Source organism: Ochotona curzoniae, unplaced genomic scaffold (assembly GCF_017591425.1).
Source record: "Ochotona curzoniae isolate NIBS_2020 unplaced genomic scaffold, NIBS_Ocur_1.0 contig_66, whole genome shotgun sequence".
In the NCBI taxonomy this organism is placed as follows: Eukaryota; Metazoa; Chordata; class Mammalia; order Lagomorpha; family Ochotonidae; genus Ochotona; species Ochotona curzoniae.
Window position 1 is genome coordinate 8,154,908 of NW_024466512.1, and position 22,231 is coordinate 8,177,138.

The window sequence follows — 22,231 nt, forward strand, 5'->3', positions numbered from 1 at the left end:
GGAACCCAATGAGGGCACAGAGGGCTGGTGACTCAGGTGTCAGATAAAGATGGCACAAGCATACTGAGCGTGCATGTCCATCCTGCAGGGACCTGAACTCTGCCAAACATTTCGGCAGTGGTGGGAATGGGCTTCTCAGTACACTTGCAAACCATCCCAGCCCCTTGGTGAGGCCTGAGGTGTTGTCCAGTGGCTCCTCCACTGTTGCCTGGGACTGTCACCCAAGTCTCTGCCAGGTCTTCCCAGAGCCAAGCTACAGTCTGAGCCTCTAGTAAAAATAGGGCTGAAGCCCCAACCTCATGAGCTGGAATGGTAGACGTCACAGAGTCTAGAGCAGGCTCACCAAGCACCTCCCACCGAGTCTGATAGCAGCTGGGAACAATCTTGGTGCTGCTGCTCTTTCTCGAATTTTAGAAACCACACAGGGGCCCGGCACAATAGCTCAACTGGCTAATCTTCCCCTTGCAAGCACGGGATCCCATATGGGTGGCGGTTCATGTCCTAGCTGCTCCACTTTCCACCAGGCTCCCTGCTTGTGGTCTGGAAAAGCAAAAGATGGCCCAAAGCCCTGGGACTCTCCACCCATACTGGAGACCCAGAAGAGGTTTCTGGTTCCTGGCTTCAGACTGGCTCAGTTCTGGCTGTTGTGATCACTTGGGGAGTGAACCAACAGGCGGAAGATCTTTCTGTCTCTCCTTCTCTCTGTAAGTCTGCCTTTCTGATGAAAACAAATACTAAAAACAAACAAAAAAATACACACACAAACAACTCTAACTTATCACTTTATTTTCTTTTTAGACGTAGCATAAAGTCATCCAACATACAGATATTTCTATGGCTCCTTGCACAGTTTATTCTTTCTAAAGTTAGATATTTGAACTATGAGATGGATATCACCTCATTTAAAAAAGGCAACATTTCTGAAAAGTTGAGTTGTATCTTTATGTGAGGGAAATACTTCCCATCTACTCCCCAAAAAACTCCTTCAATCCAGAGCTAAAGGAAGACAGTAACAAAAGAACCACCGCTAATGTGGGGCCCACACATAAACGGCCCCAAAACAAGCAATGGGGTTCAACTTCAGAATTAACAAGCAACTTCTTTATTTGCACAGAATGAGGGTGTGGACGGAAGCATTGTTTTCCTTTTAGCCCTTATATTCGTGTTTCGCCTCCAGCCAGATCACTGCGTCCCAAGCAGCTACAAATAACAAAAACAGATTTCAAGTCCCTGAAATGCATGCAACTTAAACCCCCCCAATGCACACGAGCAGCCCAAGTCTCCAGGTCCGACTCGCACCGCACAGGGACTACGCTGTCGCAGGGCTCCCAGAGGGGTCCGGCGCACCGCTGCTGCCGCCGGGGCTTGCAACTCCCTCTTTGGCTTCTGGCTGTTGCATCTCAGCCTGCGGATCTTCCGTGTTTCCAGCTCCCTTCTTCCCCTCGTCTGCCGCCATGGCACTCATCTCCATAATCTCTTGCAGCGGCCGGTCGGGTTCAAGGTTGCTTGGCTGGAGTTCGTAAACCTGGACTTGACCAGGCACATCGATGGCTTTCTGCTCGAGTTTCTCCAAGATGGTCTGGACCTTCCGGACCCCGTCTCTCCTGGCCTGACGCACGTCAGCTCGTCCTTCGGGGTCCACGGAATCCAGGGCCAGCAGCTCTTTGGTCAAATACTCTTCAATCATCAGGTACTTTTTGTCAGTCTTCTTGCCTTCGAAGTTGTCCACAGCTTGCTCCAGCCCTTGCACCTTCTCCAGGATGGCCTCCACTTTGAGTACCCCTGGGTGTTTGGGGGGCGCCTCAGCTTCTCCAGGCTTGAGGGAGGTGGTGTCAGCGGGAGGGGGGCTGGGGGCCGCCCTCTCCTCTGTAGCCACATTCCTAGGGGAAGCGGGAACAGGGGCAGGGGTGGGACTAGGAGAAGGACCGGGAACCGGGGCGGGGACCACCTTTACTTCCGCCTTCTCTGAGGGTGGGGGCAGCTTCTGGGAAGTGGGTTTGGAATCGGCCTCCTTGCGGATCACTTGGATCGGGATGTGTCCAGGAAGGAGGTCTGGTCCAGCCGGGCTTGGCTTACTTTCTGGCTTGCTATCCGGCTGGGGAGCAGGTGGCGATTCTCTATGGGCCATGGGCTGCTGCGAACAAGAGGAAAGCACATAGAGGCGGGTTTAACAACTGGCTCTATGAAGCCAATGAAAGAAGTAGACAATGGCTTACAACAAAACTTCTCAAAGTCACCCCTTCGGGATAAACTGGAAATGAACCATTTGCCACATAGGTAATCAAGTCATCTGTTGGGTTTCTGGGGACCTCCTTGGGCTGCGTTACTTCTCAAGGAATTTCTCTACAGAGAGTGTTCAAACAGCAGAAAAGAAAGGCCAGCACAGTTTTAAAACATAAAACCAGCCAGATCCCATGCAGGGCTGGCCCCACACCTTAAGCCATGCAGTCTGCTCACACGCGCCACGCCTGCTGTGCAGGAAGGGTGCAGACCTCCCCATGAAAGCCAAGACACCCTAACAGTGTCTGCCCAGGGCAGCGGTTTCTGGCATTGTTTTTGAAAATAAACAAGATGCTCATGGTCACCAGCTCCTGAATTGTGCCTCAGCACCCTCGTACCTGGGCCTCCCACGCTGACTTCCTTCCAGCTGTAGTCTCAGTGACAGCCATGAGTTTGTAAAACAGAAGCAACTTACTTCTTCTAGCACATAAGTGACTACTCAAAACCTCCCTAAAAATCTCACATCCCCCAATTTCACTAATCAGGCAGTTAGAATCAGACCGTATGTACCATCTCAAAGCACACGTCATTGCAAAAACTGAATCACACCATCATGTTAAGTCAAATCCTGGAGAGCCCGGAACAAAGCTAGTGGATGGAAGGAGCTCACTGGGAACCAGGTGATGCCATTTCATCAATTATGGGAAAGATGTGTAGGAAATAACTGTGTCTGCACAAGGGCACTTGACCCACAGGTGGGACTCAGAAATCGACCCAACCACCTGCTTTCATCAAACCTCTTCTGCCAGGGCTGCCAGCAGGTGCAGCCAGGACACCAGCATCCCACATCAGAGTGCCATGTGCCATGTGCCAGCTTGGTTGCCCAACTTCTGATCCAGCTCCCTGCGAATGCACTGGAAAGGCAATGGAAAACAGCCCAGTGCTTGGGCCCCTGCACCCATGTGGGAGACCCAGAAAGAGCTCCTGGCTCCTGGCCACCCCTCCCCCCCCGTCAGAGCCATTTGGGAAGTTCATCAGCAGATAAAAAAATCTTCCTCTGTGTCTCTCCCTCCCTTCCTGTCATTTGGCTTTCCAAATAAACAAAATCAGAATTGACAGAGAGAGAGGAGGGAGAGAGGGGGAGGGAGGGAAAGAGAGGGAAGGAGGGGGAAGGGAGTGATAGGGAGGGAGGGGAAAGAAGAGAGGAGAGGGGGGAGGGGGAGATAGGAGAGAGGGAAAGAAACTTGTGCCAACGCAGACATCTTTAACTGGTCCTTACTGCCCCTGAAGTCCCAGAGAGGGTGCCTGATGGCCTGTACTCTTCAATAACATCAAGGTCATGGAAGCAAAGCAGAGCCAAGGAATCGCTCCAGACTGAAGGGGCCCAGTGTGTGTGGGGGAAAGGACGGGATGGATGTGACCGCTACACGCAGCACTCAGGCTCCTGGCTTAGATCCTGGAACCGGGAGGGCTACAGCAAAGGAGACTTAACAAGGACTCTACTGGGTCAGTGCACTGTAGCAATATCCATTCCCGAACCTGAGAACTCCAAGTGGCCATCACTGGTACAATTCTAGGGGAAATCTTGGCAATTCAGATTGAAAGGGCTCTTTCAAAGCTTCATGGAAAATGCATTAAAGAAAATATATACATGGATTTCAAAATGTTCTTGCACCAAAACACATTTTTTAAAAAAACACTCTGTTCTATCAATGTTCTGAAGTCCACACATGCTCTTACCTATACAGAGAACTGACAAAGCAAAGCAATGCAGAGAAATGTCAACAGTGAGTCTGGGTGCAGTGTGTATGAGATTTCTGCATGAGTCTTAGATCTCTTTGGTAAGATTGAAATTATTTCTAAAGAAAACTCCCTCTTCCTCCAAAACCAGCATCCCATGTCTCCACTGAAAGACAGGCAGGTCTGTGCCCGTGACCTTCAGCAGGCCAGCCTGCCATGCTAGCCATCTCTTCAGCCAGCATGATGGGATCCTGCTGTGAGAGGAAGACAAGGGCCTGGCACAATGGTTTGGTGGCTGGATCCTCGCCTTGTAAATGCCAGCACACTGTGTGGGCATTGGTTCAAGTTCCAGCTACTCCACTTACCCTCCAGCTCCCTGCTTGTGGCCTGGAAAAGCAGTCAAGGATGGCCCAAAGCCTTGGGACCTTGCACACACATGGGAGACCTGAATGGAGTTCTGACTCCTAGCTTCAGATTGGCTCAGCTCTGGCCATTGCAGCCACTTAGGGAGTGAACCAGCGGATGCAGAATCTCTTTCCTACTGTCTGTGAATTTGATATGCCCTCCCAATAGATAAACAAATATTAAAACAAATAAACAAAAAGATGAAAGACACAGTGCTTGTCAGCAGGCTCATGGACCAAAACACCTCAAAAATGGCGACCTTCTGCACTGCAGGGGACTCCAGGAAGGCACAGGGAGAAAGATGCAAGACCAGCTCATCACCCCACAAACTCGGAGTGTGTGGCACTACAGGGAGGTGCTTCCACCTGAGCAAAGGTGGGAATGCGCAGACCTGGCTTGCAGGCCCCCTCTCCCAGTTGCCCAGGACCTAGAGAAACGCCACCAAAGCCAGTCTGCTGACCATGAACCCGCCATACCTGAGGCCTTTCGACTGCAGTGTGCACCCGAATGGGCGTTGGTGTGCCGCTTCTGGCTGGTGAGCCCTCGCGGCTGGACATGCCCCGTGTGGGCGGCCTGAATGGGGAAGGTGCCCGCCGGGGCCGGTGCTCCCAATCATCGCCCTGGACCTTGTGGTACACCGGCTGGTGCGTCTGGCTTTCGCCCGGCTGTGCGGGGTAGTGGGTCTTCTGGGCTTGGTGGAAGGAGGGCTGGGCCGTTGGCCGGCCGATGTTGTGCTCGTGGATCACAGGGATGGGGATGTAGCCGCGGGGCAGTGGGGGTGCACCCAGGCTGCTACGGCCCGCAGAGGGCAGGCTGGCGGTTGAGGACGAGGATGAGCAGTCAGAGGCAGCTGGAGACTGGGACCGCTGCAAGAGACAGAGGGGAGAGGGCGCTGCCATGAACACCGGGGGCCCTGGTACTCCGACCACACCCTGCACTGTGCACCTGCTCGGGGCCACACATTTCTCCAGCCCTCCCTCCCACAGGCAGACAGTTCCATTTTTAGAAGCCAGGCTTAAGGCTGAGAGCGCCAGAGGCAGGAGGCTTGGGTTCAGGCTCTTCCTGGCTCTGTGGCTTTCTGAGCTGCGACGGATTCTGGGAAGTGATTCCTCGCTCCCTTGGGGCTGAAGATGGGCGTTGAATCAGCTGTGTAGGTGCCTCGGTCAGCAGCAGCCCCGCAGGAAGCCTCGCGCACCACAGTTCCTGTCACTATGCCACCCCATTCTCCTCCCTAACCTCCTTCCCTCCTAACTCAGCTGAGCCCCTGGCGCGGGTACGGCGGGCCAGGCCCCTTGCTCGCTGGGCCACCCTCTAATCATCCAGAAAACAAGGAAGGCAATTCCCCTTGTCAGGTTATGTTTGCTAAGATTTCTGTGACTGGTGCGTGGGTCACGTTACACATCTCGGCTCCGAGAGAAGCAAAGGGCCTCGCAGTATCCGGGCCAACACGACCTCTCACTCTGGCAGGTAGGGGAGCTCAACAGACTCAGAGCTGAGGCACCTGCGACTCCGGGGACAGACAGCAACGAGGATTTGTGCTCGGGGACCATGATGCTGGGAGGCCCATGGAGCAGGAATCCTGTCAGGCGCTTGGCCACAGTCCCAGCTAAGGAGCAGCAAATCACATCTGAGTTACCAACACTCTCACTCCACCCGGCCGGGCCTCTGCTCACCTCGGGTCCAAGAGAGGCTGGGGGCTGGGCAGCCGCTGCAGCCGCCTGTCCACACTGTTTGTCCGGCTGGGTGGCTTCTGGCCCGGCCCGCAGGGGGGACTGGGCCCTCTGCGGGCTGGCCGCAGCTGCCTCGCTCCGGAATCGCTGTGCTCCAGGCTGGGAGTAGACATAGAAAGTGTGTGGCTGCCGATTCTCGGCACCTTCGTGCAGGACGGGAATGGGAATGTAGCCTGGTCGGAGCTGGGGGTACACGGGGTGGCCTTCCCTGGTGGGCAGCAGTCTGGCGCCCTCCCGTGATGGGCCGTTGGCAGAGGAAGGGGTCTCCTGGAAGGGGAGAGACAGATGAGTCAGAACCTGGAATGATAAAGCTTTGAGTACGTGACCTTCTATAGTCAGCTGGGCCACACTGTCGCCCCCTGCTGCTGGCCTCGCCTGACGCAGGCCGGGGGTGGCCAGTGGCTGAAGCCATGGGGGCTCCAGAAGGCAGGAGAGCCAGGGTAGTTGTGGAGCACTGAGAGGCCCCAGTGCATATGGGAGAGCAGCTAACTCCCCGGATGCAGGGTCCAGTGTCAACCAGCACACCTTCCAGACGTGAAATTTTTGCAGAGGTGAGTGGGCACAGGGGCTGCTCCCACAGGAATATCGGCAGGAACACCCAGGGGGGACAGCAGCCAGGGATTCCCTGTGCTAATCTTGTACAACTTAATCCACGCTTAGTCAAACTTGAATCAGATTTTCAAACCTTCTCCTAGACTCACTGGTACACTTCCGGGTCAGATTCCATTTTAACTGAATGCTCGGGTCATTTAGCAGAGTGCTCTGCCCTTCCCCAGCCTCCAGGGTCTGCTTACCCTGGCCTGGCTGGAGCAAGAATCCTGCTGGGTGGGTTTGGCCAGAATCTCCTTATCCCTGACTTCCTCTTAATCAGGTTCCATCCTCTGACCACACCCTGCTCGGTGGCAGAACTCCACCTGCCCATGCAGTGTCTTGAGGCGAGTCCAGTCCCTGCCTGGCTGCGCGATGGCCCAGGCCTGCTGATCACTGCTTCCCCCGCCCAAGCAGTGGCTGGGGACCCTCTGGGCTGCCCTCTCACACAGTCGTCCTGCAGTGGCCGGCTATTTTGGGACCCTTGTGAAGGCCACGCTGCAGACGCACCGCAGGGAGATCTTGTTTCAGACAAGCCCAGTGAGTTACTGCGCAGCGCCATCTCACCACACAGCGGCCCTCTCCCCTGGGCACCTGAGGGGCCCCTCAGGGAAGGGGTGGGCACTGATCTGGGTCACTTGTACACATCCCAAGGCTCATGAGGCTTCCTCTAGGGCGCATCTTTCTGAAGAGCAAATATCCGCAGGAAGTGAAGCTGGCACCAGGTGATTCCCACAGCTGCAATGTTTCTATTGGCATGCAGACGTAGGCCCCAGGACCTGGTCCTTTCTGCTCCATCGACCGGGTCCCTCCCGCAGAGATCCTTCCAGCACATGGGAGAGGCAAGGGGGTCAGCTCGTCCTTGGGGACATGGGCAGGCAGGCATGCTCAGATTAGAATGCCCACGTGCTTGGGCGGCAGCATTATTTTAGACTGTTTAACTTGCAGGTCACCCAAGAGCAGGGAGCAGGTCCAGGCGCCACATTTGGAGCCCAGTTCCTGCCGTGAGCCAGCAGGTGCTGAGAAAGTCCTCCGGGTGACCACTCCCAGGGCCCCCTTCCTCCAGCCACAATTGGGGCTGCACAAACTGCCGGTGGTAGCACCTCTGCCAGCTGCCTGCAGGCTCACTGCTTCTTCCCAGACATACACAGAAGCCTCAGCCACAGCATACTCCCTGGAGCCCAGCACTCAGGATGTGTTCACCCCACACTGGTGGGCCCCTGGGGACAACAAACCAGCAAGGCCTGTTTAGAAGATGCCGAGGCAGGGGGAGATGGGGCTCCTGAGGGTGGAGACAACCCAGCTAGAAGCCAAGTTCATTCTTCCCTGTTCCAAACAGTTCTCTTAGCCCAGGGCACCAAAGCCTCACTTCAGGAAACTTGGGCCTCCCCTTAATAGAAAGTGGAGCAACACTGAGCCTGCAGTGGGGGATTTAGAAGACCATGAAAAGGGACACCCAGAGGCAACCAACAGAAGAAGCCCCCTACCCAGGCACAACACCATGCTGCCCAGACTCCGTGGGCCAGAGGAATGGAGGGTGAGGACAGCTAACAGTGACGGATGCCAAACAATGACCACCCACAGAGTGGGGGCACAGCCAGGAAGGGACTTGAAAGAACCTTCTGGAGTTCCTCTTGTCTTCTGGGTGGTGGGAAATACATATGCCCCTGTACAATCCTGTCCCACAGTACCTTCTGTGTAGCCCTGACATTGCTGTCTCCTAACATGGAGGCCCAGCAGGCACGGGGTGACCCAGGACGATAGTGAAAGGGGTCCCTTGGCTGGCAGTAAGGAGGTGAGGCCAGGGAGCTGCCACCGACCCTGTGAGCATGGGGTTCTGGGCAAGCTGCCACCACCAGCTGAAATTAGCATCCCAGGGTATGTTTCAATAACTCACTTTAGGCTATTTAATTTAAAAAAAAAAAAAACTGCACACATAAGAAGTTCCAGCTCTCTCTGTCTCTACAAAATTCTGCCTTTCAGATAAAGACAAACCTTAAAGGGGCAGTGGGGGGGGGGGGGCTGGAGAGGCATGCAGCATAGTGGCATAACCTGCTAATCCTCTGCTCGTGGCACCAGCATCCCATATGGGCAGTTCATGTTCAGCTGATCCACTTCCAACCCAGCTCCCCGCTTATTGCCTGGGAAAGTAGCAAAGGAAAGCCCAGGTGGTTAGGCTCCCTGCACCCACGTGGGAAAACCGGAAGAGGCCTTGACTTCGGATCAGCTCAGTTCCGGCTATTGTGGCCATCTGGGGAGTGAACCAGTGGGCAGAAGACCTTTTTGTAATTTTACAGTAAATTTTCTGCCTGTCAAATAACAACTAAAAAACTTAGGAAAAAAAAATGCCCAAGGGCTAGTGTGGTGCAGAGGGTTAAGCCTCTGCTTGTGCAGCTGGACACCATTTTGAGTCCTGGCTGCTCTGCTTCCCATGCAGCTTCCTGCTAATGCACCTGGGAAAGCAAGAGAAGATGGTCCACATTTGTGGACCCCTGCATCCACATGGCAGACCTGAATGCAGTTCCAGCCCCAATTTCTGCACCCATCTGGGAAGTAAACCAACAAATCGCAGAGTTTCTTCTTTTTTCTCTTTCAAGATGATTTATTTGAAGGCCAGAGTTACACAGATACGTTCCAGCTGCTGCTTCACCCTGAAAGGCTACAGCAGCTAGGACTGGGCCAGACTGAAGCCAAGGGGCCGAAGGTCCTCGCCTCTCCCCTGTGGGCGGCAGGGCTCACGCCCTTGGGCCGCCCTCCGCTGCTTTCTCAGCCACATTAGCAGGGAACTGGAGCAGCCAGGACACAAGCCAGGGCCCATGTGGAATTATAACTCTGTCTTAAATAAAAAAAATCTTCAAGAAAAAAAAAAAGTGTTTCAGCCCTACCCCTTCCCACCCCCCACTCCCCAACAAGGGATTTTGTTCAGGAAAGCACTGACTTAGGTAAATGATAAGAAAATCATCACATCAAAGCTACAGGCTATACAATTAAATATTTCTACATGAATGAAAACAATGTAAAGCAGAAATGAAACTCCTGAGAAGCACTGCACTGTGGAAGCTGTCCCCACAGCCAAGTGTCCCTGCCAGCCCTCACCGCTCAGCTTGCACTAAGATAAAGGCCCCACCTGCAACAGGGCGGTACTGTCATTTACAGTCCAGCAAAAAATGATTTTTCAGTGAGAAACTAAACGAATAATGCATAATATTTTTAATTCCCTTATCCTATGCACAGGATGTAGCTGAGTTTTCAAATTCAAGCCCATGTCAGAGATGGCCTCCATCACACCAGCCTCTTTCAGACCTCACCTGAGAAACTACCTCCTCAGGGGCTGGGGACAAAGTGGGGAGGCTGTGTGACCCCATGTTAAGGGCAGGCACATGTGCCACCCATCCTTGCAATCTCCAGTGGCCAGCCTGCAGCTCAACCCACTGGAGTTGAGACATCAGGGATAGACACAAAAGCCAATGAGGAATTAAGGGCCTGTCCCTGCTTGCCGCATACATGCATTTATGCCCTCTGGTACTGCGTTAAAACCCTTCTAGGTGTGTCCCATGGCGCCCAACAACCCCAGGAGAAAGCTCAGTCAAAGAGTGGGAAAATGACCCCTGGGGAGCCCAGATGGGCCCCATTAAGTGGAAGATATTACAGAAAGTCTGAGGTCAGGTTCTGGGCTGCGCTGGGCTGGGCTGGGCTGCGCTGGGCTGGGCTGGGCTGGGCTGAGCTGAGCTGCACTGGACTGGGCTAGGCTGGGCTGCACTGGACTGGGCTAGGCTGGGCTGCACTGGACTGGGCTAGGCTAGGCTGGGCTGCGCTGAGCTGGACTGAGCCGAGCTGGGTGGTGCTGGGCTGGGCTGAGCTGTGCTGGGTTGCGCTGGGTTGCACTGGGCTGAGCTGGGCTGAGCTGGGCTGAGCTGAAGAGCGTCTCTGTTTCTCAACAGTGCAGCTTGTTTTGGCCAGTGATGTGAGCACGGGGGACAGGATAGTCGGGGACAGCCATGTGACCCGGGAGAAGCTGAACTAGTTCCTACTGTGGCTCTGCCCCTACTGTACGCTAGAGAAACAACTGCGACCCTGCTCTCTTCCACCTCCACTTTCTCAAAAGGAAGATGAAAAGGAGGCAACTCACAGAGCAGAAATGGTATGTGCCCAGGAAACGTGCCAAAAGGCACCCCTGAAGCCCCAGAAAGCTGACTCAGTGTGGGGTATGAAGAAGCCTGCTCAGACGTCCGCTGTGGCCGGACGTCACAGCCCCAGAGACAGAAACACTACCGACCTGCCCATGATCACTCCTCACTGCACTCCCACCTTACCTGAAAGCTGGACCTCTAGGCACCCCAAAGAGCTACGTGACCAACCCAGAGGAGGTGGCTGCTGAGTCCCACATCCCAGGACAGGCGGGGAACAGCAGCTCACAGGTCCTGCCAGGTCCAAACAGGAGGTACACACATTCACACATTGGTGAGACAGCCCAGAAGGGTCGACTTTGCCTCATCCACTGCTCGTCAGCCTTGGTGTGGCACAGTTCTCTAAACCATGGCCTCCACACCTGCAAACCACAGCCACTGTGACTGTGGGCTGAACCAGGGTGACAGCAACAGCCCCAGGACCGCCCCGTAGCATCTCCTGCCTTCCCAGCCCTGTAATGTGAAATGGGACACTGAGTCTACTAACTGGTTTATAGGCCAGAGAGCCTTCACACAGCCAAGTGTTGGCATTTTACTAGCAACGGACCTCCCCATATTCCCAGGACCTGGATCAAGGTCAGGCGGCTGGACTCAACCCTACTCAGGAGGAAACATACACTCAAAGGAAACTTCTTCTAAGTGTGAACTTGGGCTGCAAGGCCCTGAGAAAATGCCAGTGTAATGAGCCATCTCAAGGAAGCACATGCTACCAGACATTCAGTGAATAAGCAGCTGTCTCCATCCCAAGACCAAACTGAAATCCTTCTGTACCCTCCAAACTGTGACTCAAGAACGGGGTCTCCCCCATCACTCACCACTCTGTTATGGGCACATCACAGACCAACCCACGAGATACATAGGATTTGTTATTTAGAACAGAACTCTCATATGCTGGCTCACTCTCCATATGCCCTTAACGACCAGTGCAGGGCTGGGCCTGAATCCAGAACCTCGATCCAAGGACCCAACAGACTGAGCAGGGTCTGGACGAGCTGCAAGCTGGAGCCAGGACCAGAACTGGGCATTAACCCCAGCTACTTCAATACACTCACCAAATCCTAGCAAGCTCGGGCCACAGTCCAGAGTCTGAAGTACCCGAGACTCCTGGTAGGACAAGAGGTCAATGCTGGCCATAGCTCTGTGAAACACAGGTGACTGGAAGCGTGTCCTATTATTAATGCAACACACATTATCCTAGAACTATAAGATAGTGGGGAGGAGGGAGTCTCTGGGTGTTTTCACTGAAGGAGCTGAAACCAACACGGCCTTACCTTGCAAAGAGCTCCAAACAGGACAGAACAAGCGGGCGCCCTGACCTGTGCCTGATACCCTAGGTGCCAATCCCTCCTGGGGCTCAAGAGCTGTGACGCCTTGGGCAGAGTTCCTAGCTACAGACCCAGTTTGCCCAGTTCTGACATTTTCCATCCTTGCCCAGGCTTTCTGCCCAGGCTAGTCCAGCAGGGCAGAGGAAAGCCTGTGGAAACTAGGCCACCCTGCTCCACAACTGTCCCTCATCCCGCAGCGATGATGGGCCTAGCATCTCTTAAGCAGCTGCTGCCAGAGGCCAACTGTGAGTGACTCTTGCCAGGGGGCCAAGAAGCACTAATTGGCAAGAACCCATCTTCCCTGCTGAGAGCTGCAGCTGAAGTTTCACGACCTAGCCTAGCTGCAGGCCCCAGGCAGCTGCTGCTGGGAAGGGAACAGCTCAGACTTGGGGCTGGTGCTCACATCTTCAGGCAGGAAGCAGGGAGGAGCCACACACAGGAAGGGCTGCCTGGCAGAACACCTGCTGCCGTGTCCATGTGTCTTCAACACCCTCGAGGTCGCTCACAGGACACACACACAACTGCTGGCCAGTGCTGGGCATCTCCTCCACCAGGGGCAGTGCTCACAGCCGCATCTGGCCTCCCTGGACCCTGGGAGTGGTACACATCGGAGTGCACAGCCAGGCTGAGAACCCCATCCAAGGGACATTCTGCTTCTGAACTCATGGATTTAGGAAAATTGACAACTACCTGCTTCCTGGGAGTGGCCTTGTGGCATAGCAGGATAACCCGATGCCTGGCATCCCAGATGGGCACTAATTTGGGTCCCTACTGCTTCATTTCTGAACAAGCTCTCTGCTAATGCATCTGGTCTAAGTATTTGGGCCCTTCTAAGTCACATGGGAGGGCCCAGCTCAGCGGCCTAGTGGTTAAGGTCCTCGCCTTGAACACGCCAGGATCCCATATGGGTGCCAGTTCTAATCCCGGCAGCTCCACTTCCCATCCAGCTCCCTGCTTGTAGCCTGGGAAAGCAGTTGAGGACGAACCAAAGCCTTGGAACCCTGCACCCATGTGGGAGACCTGGAAGAAATTCCTGGCTCCTGGCTTCAGATCGGCATAGCACTGGCTGTTGCAGTCACTTGGGGAGTGAATCATGAGATGGAAGATCTTCCTCTCTGTCTCTCCTCCTCTCTGTGTATCTGACTTTGCAAAAAAAAAAAAAAAAAAAAAAAAATCACATGGGAAGCCCAGATGAAATTCCTGGTTCCTGGCTTCGAACTGGCTCAGCTCTGGCAACATGGCCATTTGAAGGGTGAATCCACATCAGATTGCTTTCTCTCTTTGTAATTCTGCCTTTAAAATAAATCAGCCTTAGGCCAGCATTGTGGCACAGAGGGTCAAGACATTATTTGCAGTTTTAGCATTCCATATGCGCACTGGTTTGAGGCCCAGTTGTTCTGTTTCCATTCCAGCCTCCTGCTAATGTGCTAGCAAAGCAGCGGAGGAAGCCCCAAGTGCTTGGACCCCTGCCACCCAGGTGGCAGCTCCCACCATCAGCCTGCCATCAGCCTGCCATCAGCCCAGCTCTGACTGCTATGGCTGTCTGGAGAGTGAACCAGCAGATGGAAGATCTTTCTCCCTCCCTCTCTCTGTAACTATGCCTTTAAACAAATAAATATAAATGCATTAAATAAATCTGGGGGGATTATCTAATTCAGGAAAAAAAAGCAGAGCCACCCGCTTCCATCAATCTAAAGCCAAGACTCACAAATGGAAAGGAACCTGCACCTTCCATGCCAAGAAGTCTGAATTTCAAGAGCCGAGGAAAAGCGACCTCACAGCTGGTAGTTCCCACGGCCTCTCAGGGACTTGGACGTCCTGAGAATGTGGGTCAAGCACAGGACCTGCCCACCTGCGACATGCCAGCCACGCAGGTGTGCTGTCAGGGTGCCTGTGGAAGGTGGCACCTACAAAAGACACTTCCAAAGGAAAAGCTCTCAGCTTGTCCGTGGCAGCAGAACCAGAGGAGACCCTCTCTGACTGTGGTGAGACCTGGGACGCTCTGCTGCTTGCCCTAGGCAGCCTCTCATAGCTTTCCTCCCAGGGCGACCATTAACTCCATACCCCCGTTGAGCTTCCAGCTCCTTCCAGCTCTGGGAACACTGCCACCCCACTGGCTTCTCCTACGCCACAGCAGAGGCTGCCGAGGTCTCCAGGGACTGCATAGCTGCTGTACCTTCCTGCACATCCCCCTGGATTCTCTCAACAGGAGAATGGCCCTGTTACAGAAGGCAAGGCGACTGACCTGGGAGTCTAGACTCTAAGCCTGTCTGATAGGGAAGCCAGAGACACACTAACCCCTTCACCGTTCCTACTCCACCTGTACACTGTGCTAACACGCCTGTGTCGCCAAACCCTTCATCATCTTGGAGCAAAACCTAGCAGGAGGGGAAGCGTTTCACTGCCCTGGCGAAGCTGGGCTGGAGCTCAGACTTGGAACACTCAGTGTGAAGGCGCCAGGGCTTCGTGCTGAGTCATCAGGCCAGCTGAGGCAGGACAGGCTCACTGCACCAGTCACCATCACCGTGACCCCAACCAACCGTGCACCGGCGCCTGGCACGGGGCACAGCCAGACCAGGGCCTCTGCACCAAGACCCTGTCCAGGTGGCAGGGGGTCCAGCCCTGCTCTGACCCTGCTCCAGAAGGCTCGGCCAGGAAGTGGCTGCTCTCCCTGCTGCATATGCTTTTCTCCCACTGGATTTTTAAGCCACTCACTCATTCAGTGTCCAGGCAGGATTTTTCAAATGATTTTAAAAAAAAAATCCTCTGTAATTCTACTTTAATGAGCAGGGGAAGTTATTTTGCAGCAGGAAAGGATTGCTCCAGCAGGATGCCAAGGATTTTCGGGGCAAGGCTTACCAGGGCACAGCCCTGAGCTGGCACCTCAAGTGTTTACAGGCTTCTGACACAGGTGGCCAGCAGTCTGGGCTTTCCTGAACTGACAGCAAAGAAAAGGCTTCACAAATACAAAGTCAAATCTCACTGCCAGCCACAGTGAAGGAAAGTCCAGGACAGTCCCCCTGCCCAGCACAGGGCTGCTTCCTGCAGCTGCCGGCGAGGTCTGCTGCCACTGGCTCCAGGTCTCTGCACCAGGCCTGCTCCAAGATACTGCGCAGGGGCGGGCATCTGGCACCGAGGTTAAGACGCCCACATCCCCTACTGGGGCCAAGTCCCAGCTCTAGCTCACAGTTGCAGCTTCCTGCAAATGCAGACCCTGGAACACAGCTGTGATGACCCAGCTACCTGGATCGTGCCACCCTAGTGGGGCTTGTGGCTTGTCCACCCCAACCCCTACTCTGCTGCATGTATATAGGCATGAATCCAGGGCTAGTGGACACAGCACGTTCTGTTCCTCTGTCAAAGAAATGTGAAAGTGCTTTTTAAGATGATGCTGAGTCACTGGTAGAAAGAGAGCGCTACTGCGGGAGCCCAAAGATGCCTGTGTCCTAGGTTAGACTGCCAGGGTTCAATTCCCAGTTCCAGCTCCCAATGCCACCTTCCTGTCAACGTGGACCCTGGAATGCAACAGGGACGGCTCCACTGGCTTCCTACCACCCATCTGGGAGACCTGGTTCAGGTCTAGCCAGCCCAGTAGCTGCCAACATCTGGGAAGTGAACAAATGAATGGGGCGGGAGCATCCACACCCTGCCCCTCAAAATTAAAAAGTGAAAGAGTGCTTCTCCACGGATGCATGGAATGAATCCTGAAGCCTTTTGGGCAGAAAAAGACATTTCAGAAACTGCTCACAAGGAGCTGGCCTCCAGGGTTCATCTGGGGAAGGCAGGCAGGTGTGCAGGACAATGCCACAGGACTGAGGCCCTAATACCAGGCTCCTGGCAGGTGTGTCCTACACTTGCTTCAGCACAGGTGCTGGAGTGACCAAGCCCAGGTCTCCTGCTCCCACGGCCCCACTGGCTCAGTTCTTAGAGCTGTACTCCCACTAGGCACCGAGGCGGGGATGAAACAGATGGCTGGCCTTGGGCCTCTGGGACTCAACAGGGAGGAGACCCGGAGGCAAAGCAGGAAAGCACCAACCTTAGGGGAAAAAAGACTTCAGTGAGAGTACGCGGCAGGACTCGCTTTGTGGAGCATGACACGAGGCAGGGTTGTCTCCCTGTGCCACTTCCCACTGTGACTTGCATGCAGGGTGCGCTGTGCTCCTGTGACAGCATGAGGGAGTGAAGACATGAGCCTATCTCCTACTTCAGACGGAGCTCAGGAAATAGGCCCACACTTCTGACCGATGGGCCCAAGGTGGACTCAGGGTGGTTCTGACCTGCAGCTGAGGCAACAGCAGCCAGAGCCGCAGAGCACAGCCTGTCACCCTGCAGGCAGTGAGGTTACCGAGTCTTCCTGCTTTGCCGAGGGCTAGGCCTGTCTCCCCACTCACTAATCACACTTAACAGCTTCTGGCTCAAAGAGCCGAATGGAGGCTTTAGAGAGAAGGCTGGCAGCAGCCCACTCCCACCTGGCACATATATCCAAGCACGTCTTATACTCATTATTCACTAAAGAAATTCTCACATTAAGCTTCTGCAAGCTGCCTGGTTTCTACAAGGCTGTCAATGCCCCAAAGACAGGAAGACTTGGTGTCCAGAGAGCCCAGTGACAGAGATCAACCCCTTTAGCTGCAAGACGAAGGATCTGGAATCTTCCCTCCAGAGTCCAGCTGTGGAAGTTCCAAGGCAGAAGCAGGTTAGGGGTGCAAAGCTAGTGCAGGTCCATGGGAAGCAGGAGGCCCAGAGAGTGACCTGGGCAACCATGAAGATCTGTCCATGCCGGAGAAGCTTAAAGTTCTCCCACCCAACCCCAGTTCTACACAAGGTGTCTAAGCACTGAAACAGCAAAACCGCAAGGAGAATGAGGCAGCTGAGATTATCTACGGTTTCCTATTTGGGATGATAAACATCAGAGCATCCTTGTTAAATGTCAAGAAGTAATAAACCTATGGTGCAGTTTACCTAAGGTAGCAGTGTGTCATCCCAGGAGAAGCACAGTGCTAACCAAGGCGCACAGTGGTTTCAAGCCTCGTGACTCACCAACCCGGCCAGCATCAGCACTGGGCCTCCCCGGCCCTGGCTGCCGGCAAAGCCTGCCCACTCCGCCAGACTGACGCTATCCTTGAGTCTCCCCCACATAACAGGGGCAGTTCTCACGTGAGCCAAACACAGGCTGTTGTTGAAGGGGCACATGAGGGTCTTCCAGGAGCTGGATTCTCAAGACATCTGACCAGGCCCCTCATCTGTCCTGTGACAGATCATGGTTTGACCAAAGTCCATTCAGCAGTGACTCCAACGCACTACTCCCGCTGAGGAGCTTGCCATCGATCAGGAGAGGACAAAATGGGCTCATCTCTGAGAACATTCCGGAGGCTCTGGTGAACCTGAAGGAGAGCGAACAGGTCCACTGCGGACATAACCCACACGGTGCCAACTGCCTCTGAAAAAGGTTTCGACCTCTCCCCCTCTCCGGGGACCTGGGTGCCACAGATCACAGAGGTTCTGCTGGGAAAGCAGGACGGGGGCTCGCTTCTTCCGGGGCTGTAGGAGGATCTCCAGCTCACCTGCCCCCTGCTAGACTCCACAGGATGCTGTCCCCACTCGTCCCCCCAACACTCCCTTCCGGAAGTCCAGGAACAGCATGCACGAGGAACCACGTGGCAGCTGGGACAGAACTCCCGAGGACCTGATGGGAAGCAGGTCTCCCTCAGGAGAATCCAATCCCAACTCCCTGCCTACCAGAGCGGCTCACGGACCTGGAGTGAATCCAGGGCCAATGGGCACCATCAGGATGACCAGAAACCATGGGAGATTTCTGAGCTCCATTCCACAGTGGAACAGACATCTCAGATGGCTCCCTCCGCCGCTTTGCACACTGCCTGGGCGACCCTGAAGACCCAGAGCTAGGGTGGCCCTGTTCCCCCCAGGGAGCACAAGAGGGAATGGCTGTTTATCCAGGGCAGCAAGCCGGGGGCGTGGCCTCACAGGAAATGTGCATGTCCTGACTCCAAAGTGAACGCCAACCCTCTGTCTGGGAGGAGCCTGGACCGGCAGGAACCTGCCAGGTCAGTAGGAAGCCAACTTGTGCAGAAAACGGGATCCTGCCTTCCCTTGCTCCTCAGTAAAAACCAGGATACAGGAAGACCAACCACTGGGCGGGTTATGGAGGCCAAGTCACACACTAGGTTCTAGGCTTTCTCCTTTCCAGTTCTTCACCGACAGGATCAGACTGCAAACATTGCCCAGCTGAGTCGCCCCACGTTCCTGACCTTCACTCGCTCACAGCCCTGGCTCTGGAAAATGAGGGTGCTCGCAGGGACCTAGGCTCGGCTCTGCCCGCCTATCTCCAGTTTCAGGCCTTGTTCCTTTTGTTACTCCACATTAAAAACCCTATTTTTCAAGTAAAATCAGATCTGAGGGCTTTCTGTTAGGTCTACAGCAAAGTGAAACCAAGTGAGTCACCCCCGAAGGAGTGAATAACCAAGCACCGGACTGAAGCCGCAGGCCCCTTGCCACCAGCGGCCCCTTGCTGCCAGTGGCCGCTGCTAGCATGCCCCACTGACCAGTCCAGGTGGCCAGAAAGCCCTTCTGGAGTTGGCCACAGCTACCACCGAAAATCTAAACATGCACAGTGGAGGGAAGGCAGTGACCCCATCAGAGAGAGGACACAAAGATAATTCCGGAATCAAGAATGCCCTGCCTGCAACATGCGTCAGTTTCATAACAATTCAAGCCCCTTCTGACTTCCTGGGAACTGAGACACTGCCTCTCATCAGGACTTCCCACAGAGCTCTGTCCCAGCTTCGGCAATAGCCTGGGTGACCTTCACAAACAGGAATTCTCTGGGACTAAAGGCTTTCCAAAACTTTAAACCTCAGCCTTCTGCCTGCCCTTCCGCGGTTGGGCTGGCCAGGATTCTGATCCACTCACTGGTTTCTAGTTGTTGGGGACTTTGAGAGCAGCTCAACCTGTTTTTCTCTCCTTAGAAAGGTTTATGAAACCACAGCCTAATCCTAGCCACCCATGGGGACCTGCCGGATAAGTTTCAAGTTGAAAACAAAGTGCTAGCAACAAATAACGTTCAAACTGGATCTTCGCTAGGGGACACAGGGTGCCCACAGATCCGGCTGCCCCATAAGTACAGGAAGGGGACCTCAGGGCCAGCTCAGGGTTCCACTTTAGAAACCCGTATCTGCAGCAAGAGAGCCACCAGGAGCTTGGGTTCCACCCAACGCAGGGCCAAACAGACACACAAAAGGGTATATGTAATTATGTCCATCCCAGCTAATTACAGCCTCGTCCATCAATTTTCAGGAATGAGCATACAATTAATTTCTCGTAAATGTAAAACTGCTGACTGCACAGTATCTCTTAGTTGGGCAAAGTTTTATCAATTTTTTTTTAAAAAGGCAGATAATACAGGTCTTTCTTCTAAAATTGCGGTCTACAAAGCATCTAGAATTGATTGTGTAAGTTTATAAATCTTTACCAGCTTTGCACTGCTTCTAGAACCCAGACTCTCTTGAAGAGTATTTCCTCATTTTTCAAAGTAGTTATGTGGGTGAAACCATTCAGACTTACAGAAAGCGGCCAGGGGAGCCAAGAGATTATCATTTTTCTAAGGAACAGACTCGTTCTAATTTTCTGTTTTCATTTTTATTTCTGAGCGGGAGGAGGCACACCTCCTTGCACATGCGTAGGGAGGCACACACCTGCCACACTCGAGGCTCGCTCATCAGATATTTGCGGAAACAAGTGCGGAGTATCTGAATTCCATAACAAGGAAAAGGCGCTTCCTTTCTCCTTTTTCTCCAACTGCAGCCAGGGAGAGGAGCACCTGGCTTTTTCTAGAGTCACACTAGAGGGCATTCGCCTGGACAGCAGATTCCAGCAGCAGCCCCCTGCTCCACTCCCCAAAGCAGCCAGGAAAACGACCCAGGCTCCGGAGGGTTCAAGTCAAGCACCCCGCAACCAGGGGTGCCATTCCAAAAGATCCCCCGCACGCACTGCGCTCACTGGCTCAGTCTCCGGGGCCGAGCGGACGAGCAAGGCCGCCGCGGGGCCGAGTCTGCGCGGCCGAGCAGGCCGGACGCCCCTCCCCGAACCTCGGACCACTAGACCGTCTCCAGCCCCCTCATCCCCAGTCTCTGGGTCTTGGGACAGAGCCGCCCGGCCGTTCCGGGAGCCTCGTTAGCCCCTACGCCGGTCCAGGGCGGGTCCTGGGAGGCGACTCGGCCCCGAGTGGGCCCTCGGGTGCCCGAATCGTGGGGGCGGCCGGCCCCGAGCTCCGCGGCCCTCCGGGCACGCCCCGTCCGGACGCCGCGGGCCCGGCTCACCTTGGAGCCCTCAGGGGGCACACGCGGGTCGTTCCACGTCGTGGTACGGCTGTTGTGGTCCACGAAGAAGGGCCAGCCGGTCTGGGGGTCGACCTTGATCTCCCAGCCGGGGGGCAGCGGGTCGCTGTTGCCGGACGCCATCTGCACCACGGGCGAGTGGGTGGCGGCGCTCATGCCGGACGCGGGGGTCTCGGGCCTGGGGGCGCACGGTCGCTGCGTGGGCCGCCGCTGGAGGGAGAGCCCTGCGCGCCGCCGACGTGTCCTGGAAGCAGGCGCCGGGCACCTTTATGAATTAAAGGCGAGGGTGACGTGGCCGGAGAGGGCTGGAAGTGTCTGGAAATAGCCTCCTCGCTGCCAAAGGGGAAGGAGCAGAGAAGAGGGCGGCAGCAACTGGCCGGCTAGAAACTTCTGGCCCCATCCAGAGAAGTTGGCGGCGGCGCGGCCCGCAGCGGAGCTCCGCCCTGAGTCACGGCTCTAATCGTGGCGCACGGGGCGGGGCGGGGCGTCGGCCCTGCCGCCCTGGGCGCGCCGCCTCCCGGCCGGCTCCTCAGGGATAGGCTCCGGCCGGCTCGCCCGGGCGCCGCAGGGTGAGCGGCCGCGTGCTCGGCCGTCCTGGACGCGCCCCGCGGGGTGGCGGCTTCCGGACTCGCGCCGTGACCTTGTGCCCCCGGGGGTCCGCTCCGGACGCCTCTGTGAAAACACAAAGTCATCTTGAAGCTCCGGCCCCTCTCCGCCATCACCAGTCTCCACAGTTTGTGGTGCTGGGAGCCCCGTTGTTTGGCGCTGTGTTGTAGCCACTGCGTTTTGGGCTGCCCCAACGCTAAATTGCACGACGCGGGCTGGGGGAACGTGGGAGAGCCGTGGAGACTCACCTGCCTGCCTTTGGAAGCCTAAAAAGAAAGCAGATTGCGTCAGTCTGTGGTTTTTGTTACCTGCGCGTGATTCAACTCCAGAAACTTTCATTGCAGTGAACGACTTGAAAGAAAAAAAAACGTCCGTTGGTGGCTTGGTGTTTTCTGTAATTGCTGTTTTGTTTTTGGTTGCCCGATGATCCCGCCCCGAAACCGTCTTTAGTACTTTTGAAACAGCTGTGCCTCCAGCTGCGCCACTGCTGATGTAAACTGTGATGTCACGAGTGAAGTGGCACCTGCAAGGCAGTCCATAGATGGGGCAATACTCCTTAATGGTTCCAGAAGGTTCTCTGGACAACAATGGGAGAATCTGACAGGCCATTTTGACAATGTCGTATGAACGTAACGCTCAGTATGTTTTTGTCTCTTGCTGGATTTTCACCGTCAGACCAGAAGCAAAAGAGACCAGGTCCATCTAGACTTGCTATGGTTTCACTGTATACTCATGCCCTTCCAGTCACTAGTCTGAGATGTTATCACTGCTTCCTTATCACTCATGATGCCTTGGTGACATCTTGGGCAGACAAAGGCCTCCCTGCCAACACATGCCAGTGCACCTCAGGCACGTGGGTTTGCTCACGTTGGGGTTGAGCCGGGTGGCCTGGTGGAGGCCACTGGTGACACTGGATTTGGGATGGCTGGACAAAGGTGTGCCCTGGTCTCCACTGAGTTGACCCCTGCAAGCTGGGCTTTGTCCTGGTTCAAGATGGCCCTCGCTATCTCAGATCTTGCCATTTGTTTGGAAAGCAAGGACCGAACCAAACCATGATTTGGTCAATTCAGTGGAGA

General features: G+C 54.9%; 1 protein-coding gene across 2 annotated transcripts; it reads right to left on the bottom strand.

Annotated features, from left to right (window-relative positions):
• Positions 1-771: 771 nt before the first annotated feature.
• BAG3 (BAG cochaperone 3) lies at positions 772-20,954 on the bottom strand. 2 transcript variants are annotated; one of them, XM_040992009.1, is made up of 4 exons: positions 20,532-20,954; positions 6,039-6,362; positions 4,842-5,231; positions 772-2,131 (listed from the first exon to the last, which is right to left on the bottom strand). In XM_040992009.1, exons 1-4 carry the CDS (start codon positions 20,703-20,705, stop codon positions 1,310-1,312), a joined length of 1,710 nt encoding a protein of 569 aa, XP_040847943.1. In that variant the 5' UTR covers positions 20,706-20,954; the 3' UTR covers positions 772-1,309. The 2 variants fall into 2 exon arrangements, with proteins under 2 accessions (XP_040847943.1, XP_040847942.1); XM_040992008.1 differs by having other exon boundaries at positions 772-2,134.
• Between the last annotated feature and the right edge of the window lie 1,277 nt (positions 20,955-22,231).

Bases quoted from the DNA above. Each gene is read 5' to 3' on its own strand.
- BAG3 (XM_040992008.1), bottom strand. From the start codon at position 20,705: ATGAGCGCCGCCACCCACTCGCCCGTGGTGCAGATGGCGTCCGGCAAC. The intron at 6,363-20,531 runs GTGAGCCGGGCC...CTCCCCTTCCAG, and splicing joins TGCCCCCTGAGGGCTCCAAG to GAGACCCCTTCCTCTGCCAA. The intron at 2,135-4,841 runs GTATGGCGGGTT...TCTTGTTCGCAG, and splicing joins CTGCAGTCGAAAGGCCTCAG to CAGCCCATGGCCCATAGAGA.